The sequence below is a fragment of the Rhopilema esculentum genome, chromosome 20, assembly GCF_057945365.1.
Source record: "Rhopilema esculentum isolate cy_ngs chromosome 20, ASM5794536v1, whole genome shotgun sequence".
Taxonomy (NCBI): Eukaryota; Metazoa; Cnidaria; class Scyphozoa; order Rhizostomeae; family Rhizostomatidae; genus Rhopilema; species Rhopilema esculentum.
In genome coordinates this window covers 853298-876916 of record NC_142834.1, presented here as the reverse complement: position 1 = coordinate 876916, position 23619 = coordinate 853298, and the positions used below count along the sequence as shown (strand labels likewise).

The 23619-nt window shown below is 35.5% G+C and overlaps 1 protein-coding gene, 1 long non-coding RNA gene and 1 pseudogene across 2 annotated transcripts; 1 reads left to right on the top strand and 2 right to left on the bottom strand.

The window, feature by feature from the left end:
* Window positions 1-2561: 2561 nt before the first annotated feature.
* LOC135687675 (uncharacterized) lies at window positions 2562-9350 on the bottom strand. Its single transcript, XM_089114511.1, has 2 exons — window positions 7338-9350; window positions 2562-6503 (listed from the first exon to the last, which is right to left on the bottom strand). The coding sequence occupies exons 1-2, from the start codon at window positions 7347-7349 to the stop codon at window positions 6021-6023; spliced, it is 495 nt and encodes a 164-aa protein (XP_088970637.1). The 5' UTR covers window positions 7350-9350; the 3' UTR covers window positions 2562-6020.
* On the top strand, window positions 9176-10201 carry LOC148957762 (uncharacterized). Its single transcript, XR_016145091.1, has 2 exons — window positions 9176-9410; window positions 10095-10201. It is a non-coding gene; the product is annotated as an uncharacterized LOC148957762 (long non-coding RNA).
* Window positions 10202-17579: 7378 nt separating this feature from the next.
* Window positions 17580-22716, bottom strand: LOC135687392 (uncharacterized; annotated as a pseudogene).
* Window positions 22717-23619: the final 903 nt, after the last annotated feature.

Genomic DNA, 23619 nt, shown 5'->3' with positions numbered 1-23619 from the left:
ATGATACATATATTGTATGTTGAGAATTTAAAAAATATGAAACTGAAAGCTGATGCTTACCAACTTGGGCTCCATTGTCTATTTCATATTCCATATCCAAATGAATTTTTACTCAGATACTCAGGAGTTTTCCCCATCAAGTCGGCCCTACGACAATTTTGGAACCATTCTCTGCAAATAGAAGGGTTTGAAGAACAGATTTCAATCAAAGGGCTATTCATTCGTCTTAGGGCAACATGGTTAGAGAATTAAATAAAACAAATTTTGGAATATTTCAGAATAATAGCATAAAAACCAAGCGAAGTACTAGCGATGTGGCCTAAAATTCTGAAGCAACCCTATCATTCAGGATTTGATGGAAACCTGGAAACGATAACTCTGGACTTTTCGTACTGTTATTGCTACAGTCTATGGCTGCACAATGGTAACTCGTCTTCTACTTTATGGTTTTATTTCCTGTCATACTTAAGATTTCTTTTGCTAGTGATAAAACGCTCCGGTCAAGTAACCATCAACTCAGAAAAAGTTGTTGTGGTTTATTTAAACTCGTTCAGAACTTTTAGCCTCGCCCACATGATTGACCATGGAAAATGCGAGAGTTGGCTTTCTGTGTAATCTCTATTCTGTTGTACTGGGTTGGCATAAATATTACCTCTCTCACAACTCTCTGCATGCTTTGACTTATACATTTGTCAAAATCTTTTGGAGCCATGCTTTCTAAATCCACATCTGCAGCTAATTTTGCGTGCTCTTTCAACTCTTCTTTTTTCTCTGAAGATTTCTCTGAACTCTGAAGAAAGTATCATAAAGCTCATTTGCCTTCGCACTCTTTACTTCTTTTGGTACATCTTTCAGTTTTATTTTAGCAATAAAAGACAATGTTTTATTATAATATCAAACTCCTCCAATAAAAAAGTAGACACTTATTACAAACGTCAGTGTCATTGGCATTCTTCAAAATGGTACTAAAATATGAACTTCCTTGATAAAAACGACATGATTTTTGAAGTTCTTTTTAAAACAGTTTACATTTCAGATTAATGGCTTAAACAAAGTAATGAAATGTCAAAACTCAGCTTCATGTCTGTATATAAAAATGTAGAAAAAAGTAGGCACATAATCTTCTTAGCCTCATAATCACATGTATACTTTTGATGCAGTTTGGTAATGACTCAAATAGACCAAGTGTAAAGCCCTAAATCAAAATACCATATTGGGATACCAGTCAGTTGGCAATCATAACAATTGTTGACACATGAATAGTTGAGAATTGAATATGAATGAGAATTATATACCTTGTCAGCCATGTTTGCTACACTCCTTTCTGTGAAAGAAACCTTGAATAATTTCTTACGAATTCTAGTCATGTTGCTATTTTCATGGTTTTATCATAAATTTCTCGAGCAGCATTGTGTTAAAAATAACTGCAAATCTATTACCCACTTTGCTCCATATCACAATTCGTGGAGATCAACAAATATAAAAGAACATAGGGTCTACTAGTGAATGGGCAAGCACAGGGTGAATGTGCCAAAAATATGAACAAATTGTATTTCCATTACTTTACACAGGTCAATTTGTAAACAATTAATTAAAATCAAGATCTTTATTCAGATATGAAATACTCGAATATATTGTAGTATGTTGAAATCTTTTCATAAACAAATTTCATAAAAATTAAGAGACAACATAAACAAAAAAGGAAAGACAACTTTAGATATTCTACCAATTGTAATATCTTTAGATCCTATTGTAATAATAAAGCCTATTTAAGATAACCTCTTTTAGAATGATTACTTTAGAAAAAGCAACTTGGAAGGACCACTTTATTTTCTTTGAATCTCTTAGATCACATCTTTCACTTTCGAACTATTGCTACCTTCAAACATATTTGGAAACCTTGTAGAACCAGATGTGATCTATTGTTTTTCGTCTGTTGTTTTTGTAAGTTCAAACTGTTTTTGTAACCTCAAATTTGTAAGCAAAAGCGAAAAAATACCCTGGCAGAACTTATTTTTAACTCAAAAGCCTTGTGGATTGAGAGCAGACCTTGTAATGAGCAAACAACAGGAGAGCAGAGAATTGACCCCTTTAACTGATCAAGGGGCTCATTCAAGCTCCTCATGACTCAGTGGCGGTCGCTTATTTCTCTGGTTTTGAAACCAATTATGCCCTCCTTTCCCCATTATTGAACTTTGCGAGTTCCACATTCGACTTTGCATCTGTACTAACAAAAACTGCCATTTTCCTAAGGCTCACTGTTCGAGAGAACGAGGGTGCTGTAATAGTTTAGCCTTGAATAAGTCCACACCTGAAGATACTTTTGTGAAACAAGCCCCCACCCTCTAATAAGCCCCCACCTCGACAGCAATAGGTTTATCAAAATAAATTTGCATTTTTGAGCATACTGACTAAGCTGCTGCTAAATAAGCCCCCATACCACCACTCCTCTTTTCAATAAGCCGCCAACTCAAAATTCCTTTTTGCATAATAAGCCAATCGGGGCTTTTTCGAGGACTTACACTTGCTGTTGCTCAGTAATATAACTGGATGTTGTATACTAAACATGAAGTTGGACTACGACTTAAAGAGGGTTGAAGGAATTTTGCTAAATTTGAAAAGCATACTCTTGACACATGGTGCAATGGAAGGAGGATTATCATCTAAAAAACACATATGCTAGTGAATTTAGGCTTTAGCTAGAAACTTTGAGTGCCTTTCTATAACTGAATTGTTGAACAGAGGGAAACAGCCTGGAAGAGATCTCCTCATATATACAATACATCACAATTGATAAAAATCCTATAGTGAGGCAGTAAAACAGAAAATTTGAAGAGGGACTGCCAGAAGTTAGCAAAAAGATTACTGTTATTCCAAATTTGGGAGGAAATGGACTTTCAGGAAGGATTTTAGGTATCAGAATTTAGTTGGCCAAAATTCACTAAATTAGTCTCATGAAAAAATTGATTTTTGAACAGCAGTTTGAATATGATAATAGTTTGAATATGCATGTCATAACAGAATAATATGATTTTCTTTTTTATCAAGTATAAATTGATACTGATATACCATATTTTAGTTTGTATGCTTTCACTATCTCACTCGCATTTGTTTAAAAAAATGCTTTGTGAATACCAGCTTTTCTACAGGGGTAGATCAGTTGTCACCTAGTTATTTACGTGATAGAACTCTACACCATAGTTATTTACATGACAGCATTGCAGGCACTGACATAGCTCATCATCACATCTTTAAATTAACTTAGTTCAGTGCACAACTAACTATGTGCTGGTAGAGAGCAAGGACATCTTCTCGTAGGTTTATATAAAAGGCTAACTGACTTACCTCCTTTGAACGTTCTGCTCAGAAAAATGTTCCAGGCACTGATCCTCCTGTTGCAAGGCGCTCTCTTTAAACTTTTGCCACTACCTTCGTACCTCGCCACAGTTGATCCTGGTGAGGTCGAAAGTGAAGGGTCAGAAGACGAGACAAAACCACTTTTCCTCTTACGGTTGTTGATCCAAATCTTGAGCTTTGGAATCTCTATTTTCGTTTCAAACGAAAGGCACTCACATCTTCCAGCATGCAACGTCATATTAGTTGAGCACAATCCATATATAAAGGCTTTTTCCATTAGGTCTAACTGCTCCACAGTGAATTTCGTAGGCACCGCCATTGCTGCTTTACTGACCTGCAAAACTGAAGTCAGAATTTGGAAGTTGCTTGTATTGAGGATTAATCAGACTTAGGGGAGTCTATTATAAAGAACCATTTTTTCAGTCCCCTGAGTACATGGACTTTCTGATTTATATGGGATTTATTGACTGATTAACCTCGATATGATCAACAGATAAGAGGAGGTACAGGTGTGCTGGTGGTGTTGCTTGCTGACAGGACTGGCTGTCTGTCTTTAGGTTGCTTACGTTTTTTGCTTCCTATAAAATTATTGGAAGAAACAATAAAAGTCAATATTTTTAGATATACATCTGTAAGCACTTTCCTATCGATACCGACAGAAAATTTATGCTAGCATTTTATAAGCAAAATCATGATTGCAAATTTTTAAAACAATTACTACAACCTACACAATTTGCTTGATAGCAAAAGGTCTCTTAAAGAAAATTAGTTTGTATCCCCATTATACAGCTTTATCATTACACAAAACTCCTGTTCAGCTCTTATATTAATATAGAGAGCAAATAAACTTGTAGTACTAGAAGACAAACAAGTTCTGGAAGATTTTAGCATTAAAGGACCTTGCTTTTATAAAAAATAGAGAAGAGAAGCACAACAAATTAGGAATATAAGAGCATTAAAATGTAAGGCAAAGGGAATTTTTTGAGGATGTTTTTTCATACAGAAAGGTTTTTTATACCTTTGTTTTTGTTTTAAAACTTTATCTGTTTCAAAATATATTTGAATTTGTTAATGTGATTGATCAGATCATTTACCTTTTAAGATGGGCAGAAAACGTCTTGGATCTTGTTGTAGCTGCTCCTTCTTTTAATCTGACAATTTGGCCTGTTCTGCCCATCATGTCTTCCGTTAAATGATCAGAACAGACCTGTGAACTGCCACTTGGAACCCAGTCAACAAAAATTAACTGTCCCTTTCATTCAGGGACACCATCCAAAAAAAATTAGGGAGGGGCAGTGCTGTAGGGAACTTCTAAAAGCCAGTTCCAATATACATACATTTATGTGAAAGATTTTTTATTGCATATATGAAATCATTAAAGCATTGAATGACTCCATAAGGCTGATAGAAACTGTTCATTCGAGGAAATAAATAACATAATCAAGGCTTACTTTGCCAAGTAAAGAATTCCCTAAGCAAAGCTTATATCAAATTGTCCCTGAGTTAAAAAAAGGGGCTGGAGCCCCCTCCACATCACCACAGAAATGAAAATCGAATCGTGCCTTTGATGTTCATATATACCAGTACCACAGTGGTGGGTGAAGTGCATGTTTTTTTGGAAAGTTTGCCGGCCAGAAGACGAAACTATTGTAGAAAAGCCTTAAATTTGAGATTTAACATCATCTTAGATAGAACACCACCTTGGCAGATATAAAACTCATAAAAACAATTTGATAGGGCGTAACTCACCTGTGGAAAACTCTTGGCAATGTTCGTTTTTGAGAGGTTTGTTCGCCGTCATTGCCCTCACTATCACTTCCACCCGTACCTCCTCTTATCACTAATCCACACCAATCATTTGATTAATCATGGACCCAGACCTTGTGGAATGTACACCTTTTGAAGATCATGTTCCCAAGTTCAGATTAATCATTGGTAACACCTGGTTTGTCATTACAAATTATTTGAAACCAGGTGTTAGCATTTTTTTTGATGCGCATTACACTGCTGAAGAGGTTGATGACCAGAAGGCCTAGCCAATGTTGACCTATTCGATCTCATGGATCTGGCATGGCTTCTCGGTCACGTAAGAAACCAAAAGTTTTTGATGATAGCACCACTATTCAAATGGTGAAATAGAAAAAAAGGGTAAAGATAAGACCAGGCTAAGCAATTTATACTCTGGTTTTGATTGCTGAAGGATGCAGTGAAGTTTTCCAAATATTTTCAATTTTGAAAATTTATAGATCATCTGCTGACTATTCAAACAAAATAATTTCTGTACAAAACATCCAATATGTTGGTTGTCATTGTTATTTTTTATTATTACTGGTTTTCGGTTAAGAGCAAATCTTTTTTTTAAAAGATCAGACAATATTTTCCTGTATTGGCTGTTTGTCAATGTATTGGTAGTTTTTTCCATCTAGACCAATCAGGTAATAAATCAAGTCATAGCTCGGGTTGTGTCTCAGACAAGCTCTGTGCTGCACTGATGAGCCCACAAAGAGCGAAGCAGAACTGTCTGCAGATTGAGTATATATATTATATATATATATATATAAAGTATGGTTACTTGCTATTAAGTAAAAAAGAAACCAAAAAGCATTCAAGAAAAGTAAGACGACCAATCTTCCTTCCTTGAAGAGGTAGTAAGTTCTCCACGTTTATTGCAGTTCTTTCAGGTCCTCATGCAAAGCCTCAATCATTCGTGCTGTTGCAATCATTAAACGATAAAAACCTGCTTCGTTGATTTCGAAGTCTTCTTCGCGCAGGACCAGCCTCTGACCGTCTTTAACATAAACATTGCTTCCAAGCACAGATGCCTCGTCACGCGATTTGACAAAGTCCCTGTCGCCACTTTTTACAAGCCACTTTCCCTTTATAATGTTGTTTGTTTTGTCCCTTTTACCACAAACAAATAGATAAAATTTATCTTTTGAATCCTCCGGTGATGGAATGACCAGGACCACACTTCCTTTTCTCACAAAAGATAATTTTTTGGTATTGACTTTCTTGGCCTTCCCATTATATATGCACTGTGCATAAATAACCGTTGAACCAACAGCATAAACATATTGGCGAGTCATGCTGGTTCCATTTTGGCAACTTGGACAGGAAGCAGGCCATTTTAATTGGAACAGGTCTTGCTATAAAAGAAAGGTCTTTCATCTAAGCAGTTTATAGTTTCAAAGCTACATAAATTGCAATATAAAACAAAGACCTTATCAATAAAAAGGGAATAAATTGAATTTGTTCTTATATAAAAGCTGTTGACAGGAAACTCATGGAAACAATTCTAATTGTTTTACTAAAATGCAGATAAACTGCATAAAATGCTTTGCCCAGCTTTACTCTGATTCATCTAGTCTTTTATCAATTAACTGTTGAAACTTGTATTTCATCTCAAAGAAGTATAGTGCATTTGCATAACAGAGAGATGGAAGCAAATATGTATGTAGCATCTCATACCAACAGAAACCAGAATGCCATCTAAAAGTGTCTGATTGTTGGGTATGCCCTCAAAGAATCCATTGATCAAAATTTGACGATCATGGAAAGAGAGGTCACAATGGATTAAGTTGTCACATTCACTGCATAACACTTTCTGGCAGGTGGTACAATACAATACAGCAATGTTCTCAGTGCATCTCTCACAATCTTTATCATTTCCTGGGATACTTTCCTTTTCAATCAGACAATCGAATAAATATGCCCTTGATTTTGCCCAGTTCTCTTCCATGCTCTGTTTTCTTTTCTCCCATGCTGTATATTCTTTTTTCACCAGAAAATGTCCTTCAATCTCATCAAGAGTTTGCAAAAACTCATCCTGATGAGTGTTTTCAGTTTCAGTAGCCCCCGTGGAAACTGCAACCTGTAAGTTCATTTTATAGGTAAAACATTCCTTGGGAGGCACATGATAGAAATAACAGAGAAAAGGTAAATAAGAAGCAGGCAAAATTGCTAAAATTGTATGATCTTACCATCTTCAACATCTAATTGCTCAGAATCAAAATCATTCCCTCCTGTGTTGGCGGCAGTGGTGATTTGTGAACATACACTTGCTTCTCCCAATTGGAAATTATTCCATTCAGTAAATTACCAATCTGTTCCAGATAATAAGAAACGTCATTGTGGCGGAGAAGCATATCTTAAGTTTACTAGTTATATTGTATCAAAAAACCCTTCACAAACCCCCTTGAAGAGAAAACTATTTCCTCCACTCTTGTCACTCAAGAAAAAAACCTTCACACCATGACTTTTTCCTGTTTTCTTCTTCTGGTATGATTTACGGGGCTTTGTTATTTATTTTCCAGTAGAACAATCCTTCTTTTGTTCATAAAAAGAAATAATTGAGTCTTATTCCTGGAAACACCTGGATATTCATCAAGGTCTGCTAAAGCTTCTTGGAAGTAGCACTGCTTTTTCTTCTTTCTTTATCAAGTTTCCTTCAAGAATTAAATTTACTAGAATATCATGCAAAAAATTCCTATATGAAGGGAAAAAAGGATCTTCAGACTAACTTATTACTTCCTTTTTGATGATATAATAAAAAAATGTTTTTGCTATCCTTTTTCTTAGTGTAAAAGCTTGATGCAAAGACCGGTTCATTTTGTTCAGTTTGGCATAAATTGATCACTTTTAGAGGTTGCTAAGGTTTCTCAACACCTGTGATATCCAATCTCTTTATAGCATTTAATCAGAGAAGATTAATTTTTGTAAATTTCTGCAGAGAACAAAATATTCAAAATTAAATGAATGAGATCACACTTAGGCTGCTGTGTTGTGATACCATCTATATTAATGTCCATTCAAACCATTGGATAAATCTAATGCAAACTGGAACAGAATAACCCAACAGGGCACAGGAACCTGGAATCAGTGACCCCTTGATAGTTAGAATGAACAAGTAAAAAATAGGCAAAAAAAATATTATTTACTTGAACCCAGATTTTTTCTGAACACGTATATCAATATTTCCGCACATTTTGCCAATGTTGAATTTTTTGGGTTATTTTTGAAAATCATCCAAGAAACCCTAAGTTATTAGAAAGGTTTTTTCTGGTGGTGTCAGATTTGGAGATATTCAGCTTGACTCAAGCATCCACAGGATGCAACAATACTAGTGGTGCATATCTTGCGTACTCTTAGAAAATGCTAAATATGCTCAGGTGCTAAAGAGATTCACAGATCCACTTAATGATTCATCTTTTGGAAGGACCGTGTTTTCTTATATTTGTATTACCTTTTTTGCTCAATAACACTTGTAAGTTAACTGACATTATCTGTTATTTGTTCGGAATTTCAGAGTAGAAGGACAGTTGAAAAGGTTTGAAGAAAATAACAATGTTCACCATTGATGGACAATTGACCAGGAAAACATAAAATATCATGGTTGTTAATTGAAAGTGAAGAACAGCAAGAGGCATTAGAGAAGCTGCGGGTCATGTACTTCGATCGATGGTTCCTCCTGTCCTTGAAGAAGAAATATGCAAGTACGTTTACTTAGAATAGAAATGTTATAATGCATCATCACCTGATAGGAAAGAAACGTTTCAAGCCAAAGCTATGGTTAAAATTGTTTTGCCAGAAGAATCTGTATGACCTGATGGAACCGGCATTACAACAATGAACTGTTATTTCTGTACTTTGAATCCCCTTTGAATTCAATTTTCCTATTTTGCTTTTTTATTAATATTGTTTTTCCTTTTCGTATTGTAGCTGGTCTAAAAATTGCAAAAATGCTTTCAAAAGTATAGACATTTAAGTTAGCAATATCAAGCAAACCATACGCATATTTAACTCTAGACCTGCAGTGAAGATGAACCTTGTGCCAGATACAACACGTAAAATTGATTACAAAGATCCATTGGATATCCAAAGTGCCTTATACCGAGACCTTTCAAGCTTTGACAGTGGAGACATTCCATCAGAAGTCAAACGGAAGGCTGTAAAACTCGATGTTATGCAGGACATGGCCGTAGAGTTGTTCAAGCAGGACATGCATATTGCAGCTATGGTACCAAACAGTACTAAAATAACATATTGTAAAACTGGTAAGTTCTACAGCCTTCCGTTTGACTTCTGATGGTACACAGATACTTTCATCATGATTTTAGAAAATATCAAATCTTCTTATATCAATCATTCTATTCCTTCTTTTTGTATATATTCTGAATAATTGCAAGTGAAATATCATCATATAATTAGATACCAAATTAAGGTGAGAATTAATGGAGCATCAGTCTCATTAAATTCAAAGTTTCCATGCATATTTGGGCCGATAGTCAGGAAATAGTTAGATAATTTTAAGAGTGGAGCGCTTGTTGGCCTTAAGGGGTATGGGAAAAAATCTGTAGGAAGTGATCATTGATGAAAACAGTAACGAATTGGTGAAAATATACTAATACATGATTGTTTTCATGATTTGTGTTCAATTCAAAGTTTCCATGCATTTTTGGGCCGATAGTCAGGAAATAGTTAGATAATTTTATGAGTCGAGCGCTTGATGGCCTTTAGGGGTATGATAATATACATACTACCATATTATGAAAATCTCCTACTAAGCTGACGCTCTTTGACAATAAATTCTTCTCCATTTGCTGTTTAAGCTGACAAAATCTTTCCATTTGGTTTCATCACTAATGAGAAGCCAGTGCATCCAAATTGTTCCATACACTGCATCTACGAGGATAAATAATTTTAGTTATTGGTGTATGAAACCTAAACTTATCTTTCAGATAAATCTAATTTGGCTTTTTTCTCAACATAATCCCCATCAAAATTCAGTACACCAAATGTACTAAAAAAACGTTCCATGTATACTCAAGCCCGGAATTGATAGGCTTTGAAAGATATATGACAGAAAGGTATGTGGAATACTTTAGATAAACAACTGTCTATCTCTTTGATAAACACATATACATTAATTATATAGACCCTGAAACAGAGCAGTAAGTAGGCAAGTGAGAAAAACAGTGCAGGTGAATTCCAGGTGAAGACCGCAATTCCAGTAAAAGCCACTTTTGAAAGGTTTTTAGCTTTCCCATACTCTCTTTGAATAAAATTTCCAGCTCTTTATAAACATGTTCATGTTTTAAGTATACAAGGATTAAAAATATCATTGTGGCAATAAGGATGCCATGGTGTATTTTTTCAGAAAAACAATAAGCCCGAGAGAGAGGTTTAGGTGTTAATTTCAAACATGAGAGTAATTATTAGCATTCTTGAGTTTTTGTATACTCTGGGCTCTGTATGTCTGGGCTTTTGTATACACCAACATTTATATAATTTTAAATATTGAAAGTATAAGCTGATATTGAGAAAACAAAGAATTGAATTTATCAACTGATATACGAAAAATAAACTTCTTTTAGAATCCTCTTCTTTGAGCTGTTCACTGACTTTTCTATGTCATCTAAAGACATGTCTTTCATGTTTGTCAAGTTGACATGTTCTGCCTCCGTCTCCAGTTTTTTTCTTATCCTTCTCTTTTAGCATCTTGTAAAGTTCTTGTGCCTTTTTATTTTTTTCTTCTTTTGGGCAATCTTTAAGTTCTGAAAGATTTTATTAATCCTTTTTCAACAGGCCGTCATAAGATGTTATATTCTACCAGGTATTATACTGCAGGTAGTATACTACATTTCACTATGCTATACCTTGTACATGAACTTTTTCTAAACCAGTTTTTGGTGTTGAATTCAAAAGTCAATGTTGATTTGGCGGAAAATGATGCTTTTCCGATATACAGGGGACTATGTCCAAAACCTGGGATAAAGCCACTGATTGTTCTATAAATAGATAAGATAAATAAATAAATAGATTTTAGTTGCTGGGCCAGAATAACCTATAGATTTTCTTCAGGGGCCAGTTGGTTAACAACTTTTACATACATTGTGTAGGCTGCTCAAAAATGAAACTCAGATCTCATTTTTACCAGGCTAAGTTAGTGATGAGATAGACAGGCCTTTTATATCGTGCCTGCCTATCTTAGCTACCTTCCCATGAACCCAAAAAATAGTTTTCACAAAGATTTGTAACTTAATGTTTCTTGTACCAGGCTAAGAAGATCGTTCTATGCTATTTTTAGGCTAGGACGTTAATCTTTGTTAGTCTCTTGTTGGGTTGGTTTGAAGCACCTGAAGTCACATCGAGAGACTGCACAGCGTTTTCATAACTAGGCTCCATAGTTTTATCTGTTGATTAGAAAAAGGAAACGCTATGGACTAATAACTGTCCAATGAAACGCATTTGAAGTTTACTACAGAGAAAAAATATCAGAAGGGAGAAAAGAAAACCAAAGATAAATTGAGTTTAAAATTTTGAAAATGTTGGCAAAAATGTTTTCCAGGTAAAAAGCATTCAGCGGGCCGGATGAAATTTTGCTGCAGGTCATAGTTTAAGAATGGCTGATCTAGACATTCTTGACATCCAACTGATGCAATAGTCCTTTTTTTATTTTTGGCTATGGCCCTTCCATCTGGTCTCCAAAGGCTTGCAATGAAGTTTGAGCAGATGTGCTTCCTAAACCTTAGACTGCCTGGAGGCGTGCAGATGGGTCTACAGTTTTCTTGTCTCTTGCAAATATTCTTCGAGAAAGCTTCCCTCTTACATCATTCACAGCATCTGGTCTAGATAAAGTTGGTCTGGTAGAATCCCTCGTCGGGTAGTAATGCTTCTCCTTGACCCTCTGGACTAATATGGCCTCCAAGTTCTCTGAATACTCTAGGTAGATTGATACCTGCCAAAACACTCGAAGCGACTGCATCTGGAAAGCCTTTTACCTTCCACATGTGGTTGCTAGCATTCGTTGAAAGCATCTTTCCCTCTCATTGCAAACCACAATAACGCTTGATGTTGGCTTTCCCCTATCTTTGAGATTCAGAAAGCTTGCTGTTAAACTCACATGCTTTGTGCTTCCCATTGCGTTGCTGCAAATAAGACACATGATCTTTTTATCAGCCATTGTTGCAACATACCCAGCGTAAAGCATTGTAGATACATATCAGTGATTCAGATGGAAGAAGATTTTGAATTCTGGAGAGATTGCCACACGTTCTTGCCAGGTTTTTGGAAAGTTCACCAAGATGATACTTCCAGCTTAGGTTTTCATCAAGCAGAAGACCTAGAAACTTAACATATTTGACTCTGGTGATGTGTTTTTTTCCTATTTCAATTACAATGTCTGGAGGTATTGACGATGAGGTAGAATGGAAGATAACATAATTAGTTTTGTCTATGTTCAATGATAGCTTATTGGCATCAAGCCATCTTTTTACGAATTTAAGCTCAATATTAACTGTTTTAATAAGTTTATCAAGAGTTTCTGTATCATAGTAAATGTTGGTGTCATCGGCAAAGAGATAAAATTTCAATTTTCTCGAGACATTAGGCAAGTCATTAATGAAAATTAGAAAGAGAAGAGGTCCAAGTACAGATCCCTGAGTTACACCACAAGTAACATTCATACGATCAGAGTTGGTTCCATTATTTTAAATATATTGGGTTCTATCTGATAGATATGAATCAAACCATCTAAGGGCATTTCCTCTGATACCATAACATTTAAGTTTAGAGAGCAAAATATTGTGATTAACAGTATCGAAGGCTTTTGTAAATCAAGAAATATACCACAGCCATATTTTTTATTGTCAAGAGTTGACCTCACGACTTCAGTCATACTAATAAGCGTATGTTCAACTGAATGATTTTCCTGGAATCCATTCTTTTTGTGAAATAAAAAGGGACAACCCAAAACACAAGCACTGGTAAGAGTATTGATTGTTTTTCCATTCAAAGCAGAGTAATTTTTTGTATTCTTCGACTATAGGCAGGGAGAAATAGGCGTCTGTTAAAGGGCTACTGCAATGAAAAAATCGACCCAAATTTTATTTGATTTTCTGAAAATTGAGTATTTTCTAAGTGCAAGTGAGTATTTTCTAAGTGAGTATCTTTCTCAGCAAACTGCTCAATATTCTTGTGGATTTCATGGACAATTGAAAATGTGTAGGTCGTGCAAAAAAAATCACCATCTGTGACATCACAATTGTGATCACATCAATTTACTGTAAACTCAAACTACTGCTAAATTTCGATCGGTCTGGTGGAAAAATTGTTGGTCTTTTCGTATACCTTTTTTAAGCAGGGGTCTGGTCATTTTCTCAATTTTGCTGTATTTCGAAAAATCATGTTTGGACTGTCTTCTGATATATCCCTTTTCTGTCTATTGGCTCTAAAGTTTCTTTCACTTTAAGGAAACCTGTGACTGCTAAGAAAACAAAGTATGAAAAAAAACATAAATTTTGATGTACTTTCTTTAATTAGTAAAAAAGAAACCAAAAAGTATTATAGAAAAGTAAGACGACCAATCTTTCTTCCTTGAAGAGGTAGTAAGTTCTCCACTTTATTACAGTTCTTTCAGGTCCTCATGCAAAGCCTCGATCATTCATGCTGTTGCAATCGTTAAACGATAAAAACCTCATTGCTTCATTGATTTCGAAGTCTTCTTTGCGTAGGACCAGCCTCTGACCGTCTTTAACATAAACATTGCTTTCAAGCACAGATGTCTGGTCTTAACTATAATCAGGTGTATGTGGCATGACTAGCATAGACGCAAAATAAATTTTTTTTTGAATGAAGAGCTATACTTTTCATTTCAAAACTTTAGACTGTCTTATGATGAAAATGTGGTGAGAATACTCAACATTCAGCAATGTCTACTAAACTGCACAGTAATAAGTTTGATTTTCAATTAGAGTTTCCAAATCATTTATGTAAATGAAGTGAGGTGATGCTCTGTTCGGTAAGAAAGAATAATTTAATCTATATCACAATAGGCAGTTGCAGATTAAACGATGGATGAATGTTAATAAGGTATAGTTCTGTTGGTATTAACCTTTAGGGGACGGTAGTCACAGATCTGTGACAACATGACGTCACTTGAAATGATGTCATATAAACCTGATAAAAATTCCTCACTATAGGCTGTGCAGATGCTTAAACATTTCTCTGAACTACCTGTGGTATATCTGTTCATGTTTATGCTGTTGACATGGAAACAAGACCAAATATCGCGAGATGAAAATCTCACCTGATTTTTCAATTCAACATGGCGTCGCATTCAAAACGAAAGTTTGACGCAGCAGAAGCATTGCTTGTTTTGGATGATATAAGTAGCTGTGATGCCAGCGAAATATCAGAAAACGATGAGGAAGACTCTAATTGTGAGATTTTATCAGAATCTGAATCTTGTGAGTCCATGGATTTATCAGAAAGTGAGGTTGCAGTTGGGTCAGTTGTAACGCCTAGGCCATCGTCATTGTGTTTGGAGAAAGAGGTAGATGAAAAGTCAGAAAGTTTAGAATCTGAAAGTCCTGATGAAATTTCATTGGAAAGAGAAACAAATGTTTTCAAACCAGGGAAAGAGACAAGGAAAATTGGAAAAGGAAAAGCCGTTTCAAGATTTGCAGTAAGCAATGTGACACGTGGCCGACCGAAAAAACATATTCATGCTCAAAGCCAAAATCTTGCTAGCAAGGCATCCAAGAAATCAAGAAAGGAAGAGTCTCAGCACTCGAAGTGGGCTAATGATAAAAACTGGAACAAAACATGCTCTGAAAGGGCAATTCCACTGTTTGTTGGAAAACAAGGCCCACAAATGAGAAGGACAAGCCTCCCAGAAAAATTATCATCTAAAGTTTTTTTTGAGCAGTATTTCACTGATGAGGTATGGCAATTACTTGTTGACATGACAAATGCAAATGCTATTGGCAAAAATGTGTCTTCTTGGAAGAACATAAATGTAGCAGAGATGAAGGCATTCTTTGGGTTGTTACTAGCTATGGGCTTGTTGAAATTGCCTAAAATAAAGGACTATTGGAGAAAGATCAATTGGCTTATACATGTCAGTTCTTTTGGAGAGGTAATGCCAAGAGACAGGTTTTTGCAGCTGTATAGATATTTGCATGTTTGTAATGATAATCAGCAAATACCAAGAGGACAAGATGGTCATGATCCTCTATTCAAAATCAGGTCCTTTCTAAATTTGATCTCTGACAGGTTTAGAAATGTATATAAACCATCCAGAGACATATGCATTGATGAAAGCCTCATCCCATACAAAGGAAGAATTTACTTTCGTCAATTCATTCCTAGTAAAAGGGCACGATTTGGCATCAAAGCCTTTGTGTTATGTGAATCTGACACTGGGTATGTTAGTGAGATTGTCATCTATACAGGGAAAGATGCTAACCAAACAATTTCAAAAGGCCTAGCAGAGAAAGTAGTTTTGAAGCTCACTGAAGGCTACCAAGATGTAAATCATCATTTGTACTTGGACAATTATTACACCAAGGCTTGGTTGCTCAAATCCTTAGAGGAAAAGGGAATTTATGCAAGTGGAACAGCCAGAGTGGACAGAAGCGGATTTCCGAAGGAAATAGTGATTGCAAGTAAAAGAGGAAAAGATCGTGGATATTCAGATTGGAGAATGAATGGAAGTATTTTGGCCACATCATGGCTTGACAACAAAGGGGTACATTTTTTGTCTACAATACATGAGCCAGAATACAAAGATGATATCCAGGATAAAGAAAAAGTTGTGAAGCGCCGTGGTAAAAAAGGACACACGGGAGCAGTTGAAATACCTTGCCCACCTATTGTGCAGCCATATAACAAGAAAATGGGTGGTGTCGATTTTTGCGATCACATGATCAAATTTTACAACATTGGAAGAAGGTCAAGAAAATGGTACAGGAGGGTGCTTTTCCATATTCTTGAGCTGTGCATACATAATGCATTCATCTTGGGATCATGCTTCATCCCTCATGAAGTTGGCAAGAAAACTCCCAAGCGTCAAAACTTTCGTGAGGAGCTGATAGAGTTGCTGATAGGGCAATACCGTGCAAGAAAGCGCACTGTAGGTCGTCCATCTGTAGCACATGAAAATGAGCTCAGATTTCAGAATGTAGGAGTACATCTGCCTGTGTACAACACAGACAGAAAAGACTGCCAATTATGCAAAGAAACTGTGAAGTCAAGCAGAGGTGGAAAGATTGGCAAAATTGATCGACGTGCTGCAGGGGTTCATGTAACATACATATCCTGTGAGATGTGCAATGTACATCTTTGCTTGAATAAAGATAGGAACTGTTTTAAATTATGGCATACTAGAGTCTAATTTACTGGAACTCTTTCAAATCATTTGATTACTGAACATCTCAATTCATAAACTTTTTTTTGCATACTAACTTTTTTTGAATGAACTATTGTTTTGCTATTTTACCTAATATCTAGAATTCTTGAAAGTTTGGTCATAGCAATATCTTTTGGCTATAAGTAACATTATTTCTCTTGAAAGGTTTCCTTTTTTATTTCCTGTAAGTTACTTCAGGGATAGGTAATTTTCTTGTGATAGCAACTGGTATCAAAATAAGAACACGAGTCAAGCGGTTCAGAGCCAGATGATTCTTTAGTTGCAATAATTTACTGAAATAATAAAACAATTGAATATAATTTGGATTCCTGACTTTCTGATGATAGAACTTTATAGTAAATGCAATTTGCTTTGGTAGTGACCAGAACAATGTCCTCTTTTGGCTCCTAAATTATTGAAATGATGGGGAAAAAATTTTTTCGTCAGCCATTTTGAATTATTAATGAGATCACGTGATCATTAATTAGGTTAAATAATTTTTTTCTGGAATACTTCACAAACTGGCAATTCAAAAATATATACTTTACTGGGTCATAATGCACCATTATTCTTCCAAGAAAGACTTTTCTGATGCAAGTATATTGTATGCAAAAAAAACCCAGTCCTCTAAAGGTTAAGCAATTACAGTTTAATGTATAATTCAAAATAAGAAACCCTTTGTCAACAAAAAGAATTACTGTTTCAGCAAGTTCTTACAAAAAATATTCCTATCTGCTTAACAATGAATAGCTTACAATGTAGCTAATAAACAGGCCTCGCCATTTGAGGAGAGCCATAGCTGTTGCTCACCTCCAGGCTCTCCTCAAATGCTGGAGGAGCGCTACAGATTGATCTCCTAAATTGTTCCAAAAGCAAATTGCTCTCCTTGAAATCTATTATCCTTTGTTGATATAATATTCTTATTTACTTTCAAATAGATCATCTGGAAATTACTAGGTTGATTACTGCTCCTCTGCTTAAAGTCTTGTGGCCAGCCTGAATGAATCCACCTTACATCCTTACAGTAAATGAATACAAGTGTTCTCCTTTTGCATATAAGCATTGCAAAGAAGCTACTTTGCATAAATTGACAGGAAAGAAAGGAAACAAACTAATAAAAGAAGAACATTTGTGACCAACATCTTTGTTTTCCAAAAGAAATTGTTTTCCTTTCTTGGAACCTGGGAAAACGAGACCATCATAAGTGTTTTGGATAAGGGCAATCCAGTGCCTCCAAATTAGTCTAGAAAGTCCATCTGAAGAGGAATGGTAAAGTTACTGAATTTTAGGACATGAATATATAAAAAATATACAAAACCCTGTTGTTGTATTTTTAATGGCCTCAAATTTCTTCAAATTCAATAGTACTTTCACGACACTTATCAGGTAAAGACAAAAAAGAATTAGCCAAATTACAGTTATTTCAGTGACCAAAGGAGAGAAGTCAATGATAGTCTAACCTGTTCATTTAGCAAAAAAAGCATGTTTCCAAACTGATAATTTTTTACCCACTTGATCTAAAGATCTAGCAAATCAATAGCCAAAGTTTTAAAATGCATAAGAGATCAGAGAGTCACTTTTTTTGTCAAGGTCTTCTCTCATGGCAAATCCTCTCTACCTTTTAACACTCTGTATTAACTAACTGTAAATCAACATGACAAGAACCTAGGGATGCAGAAACAAGCACTGTATATACAAAAGGGATTTGGGTCTTTTCAAGGCCAAATTCCATACTTGTGCTTCTCTTAAAAGAACCTTGCAGTGTTACAAAAGCCAAAGATATAAACCAGAATAAATGTAGAAAAGAGTTGTTTCTCATTATTCAGAAAGCTCTTTTCTCTAAAGGCCTTTGCTAACAAAAACTTGCAAAGAGAATTCCAAACGGTTTTCTAAATGTGCTACCAGAATCATTTTGAGCTCACATTAGAGATCTTTAAGGTAGCTTACCTGGGCTTGTATCCTTTGAATACTTTGGCGAATCAACCTTCCTCTAGCCTTGCCCTGAACTTCTTCTATTTTGACTCTCCTGTTAGAATTCTGCTTTGATTTTTCTATGTATGTTTCTTGTTCTTCTTATGGCAGTTCTTGCACATGGAATGTGCATGTTTGTTCTTGTTATGCAATGACATTCCCTTTAATTCTGGAAGAAAATGGTGTTTGTACATATATGATAAAAAAACATTATCTGAAAAAATCGTTTCAAGTTCTCGTAGAAAAGGAGCATGTTGACTTTTGTTACTATACCTGGATATAAATAACAATATTTCTTTGTTCCCTAGACTTAAAAATAAAATTTGCCAAATGACACATCATTCACGCCCAACAGGTCTTATCTGCCAAAATTTCTTACATTGTCCTAATCGAGTATGTTTTTTGAATGTAAAAATTAGCATGTATGCCTAAAAGGTTTCAAAGGAATTAAGTAATCAAAAACACAAAGAAAACCGTTTTTTTATTGCAGCTTAGCCCCAATCTACCGATTTATTCATAAAGATAAGAGCTATGTAAATTTCATGTTTCCACGTATCAGGGTGAAATTAACCTATGGTGGATGAAGTTGATATCATCAACTGGATTTTTTGTCTTATTGTTTTGCTTTTGAAGAATACATGACTTTGGTGAATTAAATATATTCTGCCTTGGTTGATGATTGTCAACATAAAATTTTGCTCCTATGAACAGGGCATCAACAAGACTATATCAATGGATAAATAGGCCCAGGAAACAACCACACGATCAATTTTACTTTGCCTACACAAAAGTTATACTTCTAAAAGTGTTCACGTAATATATATATAATATTCTTAATGTTATGGTAATGTTCCAGTACCAGATCTTTAAGCATTTTGTCTATTTATTATTAGTAATGCAAGCGCGAGAAAAATTTTTCACAGGAACACACATAAGAGGCCTTGGGACAAATTAAATCTTGCATGGCAATTTGCCTTTATTCCTATGTATGCGTGTTTATGTGCAAATACTAAAATTTAGTTGAATGCTCTTGTCTGCAGGATAAATAGTCAAAATGTAAAAAGATCTGGTGCCAGAACTATAACCACAGCTTAGATAATAATGGCTATGCTTTTTCCAAAAAAACTCTCAGGCACTCCACCTATTTTCACGTTGTGGGGCTGACTGTATTTAACAATGGAATGGTATAAATACAGGTACAAATAAAATGAAAGCTTCTTTGCTTCTTTGCAAATTTTCATGTCAATGGATTCATGCCACGAATATTGTACTGCCTCAGGCATCAAGGAGAAGGGACTCCCACTCTTTGTCAAATATGCAGAATATTAAGAAATGAACCACCAGTCAACAGAAAACTGCATATCCAGTTGCGGATTTTGGGGATGGAGGCTTCTTGTAACATTGTGTGCCTGTATTGCTGTTTGCAGGTCTCCTGCTCTCTTCTGATTCCATGCCAACATCTTTGTTCACGTTAGGCAGTTTAAGCACAGGCGACAATAACCATAACAATAACCATCGTCATAGAAGATTCCCCTTCCGTTATCTTTTTCACTCATCGTTCTAGTACGATAGAAATCAGATCTATCATTCTCTGACAACGATAGGTTTGTATGTTGAATTGCTTTGCATTTTTTGCGGTTTTTTAACTGGAAATGGCTTCCTCATCATCCAACCAAAAATCTAATGGGTAAGTTGTGAGTTCCTTACTGTTTTAAACAATTTGTAGTTTTTTTTCATGATGAAAACAGGCCTGCAAATCTGTTGAATGTTGTAAGATCCATGTCCGTAGTTTGAAGCTACAAGATTGTACTGAAATGCTACTGATTTTGGTAGTGAAAGTCAAGAACTTGCCTGATTAATGTTATTTTGCTAAAGTAATTATTTTAGCTTTGCCTGCAGTAATCACCGTGTATTTTTTCTGAGGGTATTGTTTAATAGGCCAACTGCACCAACAGTTACAATTAACATCAAGAGTAATTAACAAGATTCCCTGAAAACTTTAGGGTTAACACTGAAAATTTTATTACCTGTTTTTAAAATTGTTTTTAAGGAAACAATTTAAGTGGACAAGTGCCCATGATGAGCTTTTACTACGAGAAGTATTAAATTCGGAAATTTGGTTGATGAGGGCTGGCAGTGCAGAGAGAGAGGATAAATGGAAGAAAATTGCAAATACATTAAACTTAATAGAATGTCCTGTGTTTGGAACAAACCAGAGGTCCACTAGAGAGCGGTTCCAATATCTCTTCGAGAAGAGGAAACAAAAAAATAGAGAGGAAGAAAGGGCCAGCGGTATATCACCTGATATTGACAAACTTTTGGATGAGCTGATTGAACTTTCGAGACAGCCAACTTAGAGCAAGCAAATTCAGCAAAAGAGAAAGCTAATAAGGTGGCTTTAGATGCAGAGAAAGGGTTGGAGATGCGAAGACTGTCGATGGAGAGTATGGGAGAGTCAGCAAAGAGAAAATCAAGTGACGATGGAAAGGGAAAGGAGAAAAGGGCAAGGAGAACTGGAAGCGACACATTCGAGTTTTTGAACGAAAAAATAAAAATTGATACTGAATAGAAAAAAAAGGAGTTTGAGTTGAAAGAGCGTACATTGGAGAAGAAAGAGAAGAAGAGAGAGTATGCGGAGAAAGAGAGGGGTTGGCAGCGAGAAAGGGAGGAGAAGCGTCTGACAGCCATCGAAAGTCAGTTGGAAAGGCAAAATGAGATGTTGGCGCAAATTAACGAACAGTTGCAGCATCAGAACAGTTTAATTATGACACTGATGCAGCATTTTAATGCTACACAATAATTTTAGATGTAAATTTTTATTTTCACCCGCATTTTCATATAAAGTAATATGTAAGAATCATATTATAAAATTTTCGCTTGCTCCAACTGTTGTCTATAGTTATCTGTTTATCTACTTTTACATACTGATAACTGAATCTACAAAGTTTCTTATTACATTGATCTCCTTGCAAATCAATGTTCCTTTATTGTTGTCATAGGCAAACGGGTTTTAAATTTTAACTTTTATTTAATAGGTGCATTTGAATCACATTCATAAGAATTAGTCACAAGTATAATAATAGTAATACAGAGATTGTTGTCAACTTTGTGATACCCCTCTACTCTCCTCAAAAATCACATCAACTCTTTGGTGCTCCCCCCCTGGTGAGTGTATATGTCAATCTTGAGCACCCTCAAAAGCAAAGAAATTATAAGAGAGTACAAATTCTGTTAGAAGTATCTTTTTTATTGCAATTGTTTTTATTTGATTCATGGATGCTGAAAATAATTTACACTATTTGGTGGTTCAAGCTGAACAAATTCTGACGTAGTACTACCGTATAAACAATTTCTAGCATTCTTTAACAAGGTGCATACTAAATACATCTCTCCAACAGCACTAAGCTGTATTTTCAAGTTCTTCTTAAAGTCTAAAAAATAAAATAGATTATTATGTCCCCAAACAACCATTCCACGCTGAGTCTGACTGCACTCATCCGTTGATTCCACAGCTGCTGCTCTTCTGTCAGATCTCCATTTCTGAATGGGGCTTGAAGATGTGGCCTAAGGGGGTATGCAGGGTCTCCATAAATGCACATAATATCACCATTTGGAGAAACAGAATGCTGCTCGAGTAATTGCAAAAGGCCAGATTCTCGTAGCATTCCACAATCGTGCCTTCTTCCTTCAAATGGACCATGCAGAAAAGCAACAAGACCGTCTGGAGTAGCAACAGATTGGAATTTAATTGCGTGGACTCTTTTATGTCCATTATAAAGGACTCTCTGGTTAATGCCAGGTCTGGAGATTGGTCTGACAGTTCCATCAATGAATCCCCAGCAGTTTCTTAAAGGTGCTTCTTTTTTCGTGCACTGCATCTGCGTATCCTTGAAGATTCACTGGCGATAGTGTTTCTCTCTCGAAAGAATTCAATAAAAACCCCACTGCTCATAAAACATTCGCATCAAAGTATTAAAAATCACGCAGATTTCAGGTACTGGCCTAGCAAATCTTGGCATCATGTCCATATATATACATGGATAGGCAAAACGTTTCAATAATATGCAGATAGCTTCCATAGTGTCAACTCTAATTCTGTTGTATGTTACTATCTCTTCTGGGAAATGAAAAATTTCTTGTAAATTAAAAATGTCTCTTTTCTCAAAACTGAACTCGCCTTTACACTCGTCATTTGTCATTTCATCCTTAACTTAATGCCCCCTAATGTAAATCCAGGGAAAAAATGTTATGTAAATTAGTCTTGTGTCAATTTGAGGACAAAAGCTGCAATTTTACTACTAGATAGAAAATATTTCTGAAGTGGTTTGAAAACACAAACATTGAATGGTCTGGATACCTCCCACAACTCTTGCTGGGTGGTGATATTATTTTTCTTTGATGATCTATATTAATGCACATAAAACTTTAGCAGCTGCTGCTCAACTAATTTTGACAACACAATTAAATCCTTGTTCTCGTATTCAATTCCAACAAAAAAATATTCCATGGCATGAAAATCTTGATAATAATTATCTCAAGCATACACATGAAATTTATGGTTTACTAGTCTGTCATGTAGTGCTAAAAGCGCTAACGAGATATTTTTTTAATACTGCTAACCCATATTTTCGTCTTCAGTTGTGCCTTTCATGGAAATAAACGAGTAGAAACTGTAAGCAGCCAAGTACATACATATATTTGTTGAAACCCCACAAATGTGACTATCGTGCTTTTAAGGGAAAAATCGCGACCAACTGCTGTTGCAAGCATGCATGCTAGTGACAGAACTTTATAGTCACAGTTTTTCGTTCACAGTTTGCTGCTGAAAATACAGATTTCTTTACAAAAGCGTCCCCACTAAAGTAGCGCAAGCAAGTCAGACGAGCAAGTAAAGTAGAGAATCGGACCTTTATACTAAAAACAAGTTTCTCGACATTTTTTGCACTACTAGCCATTATAACTTTTCTAGCTAACTGTTCCATTCCTATGGAATCATTGAAGTAAAATGCGAAGGTATCTTTTACATGGCAATTGATAAGTCAAAAAATTTCCACCATAATTGCTCCATCAGGCCCTCTCTTACCAACAAGTCTTTTTAAACT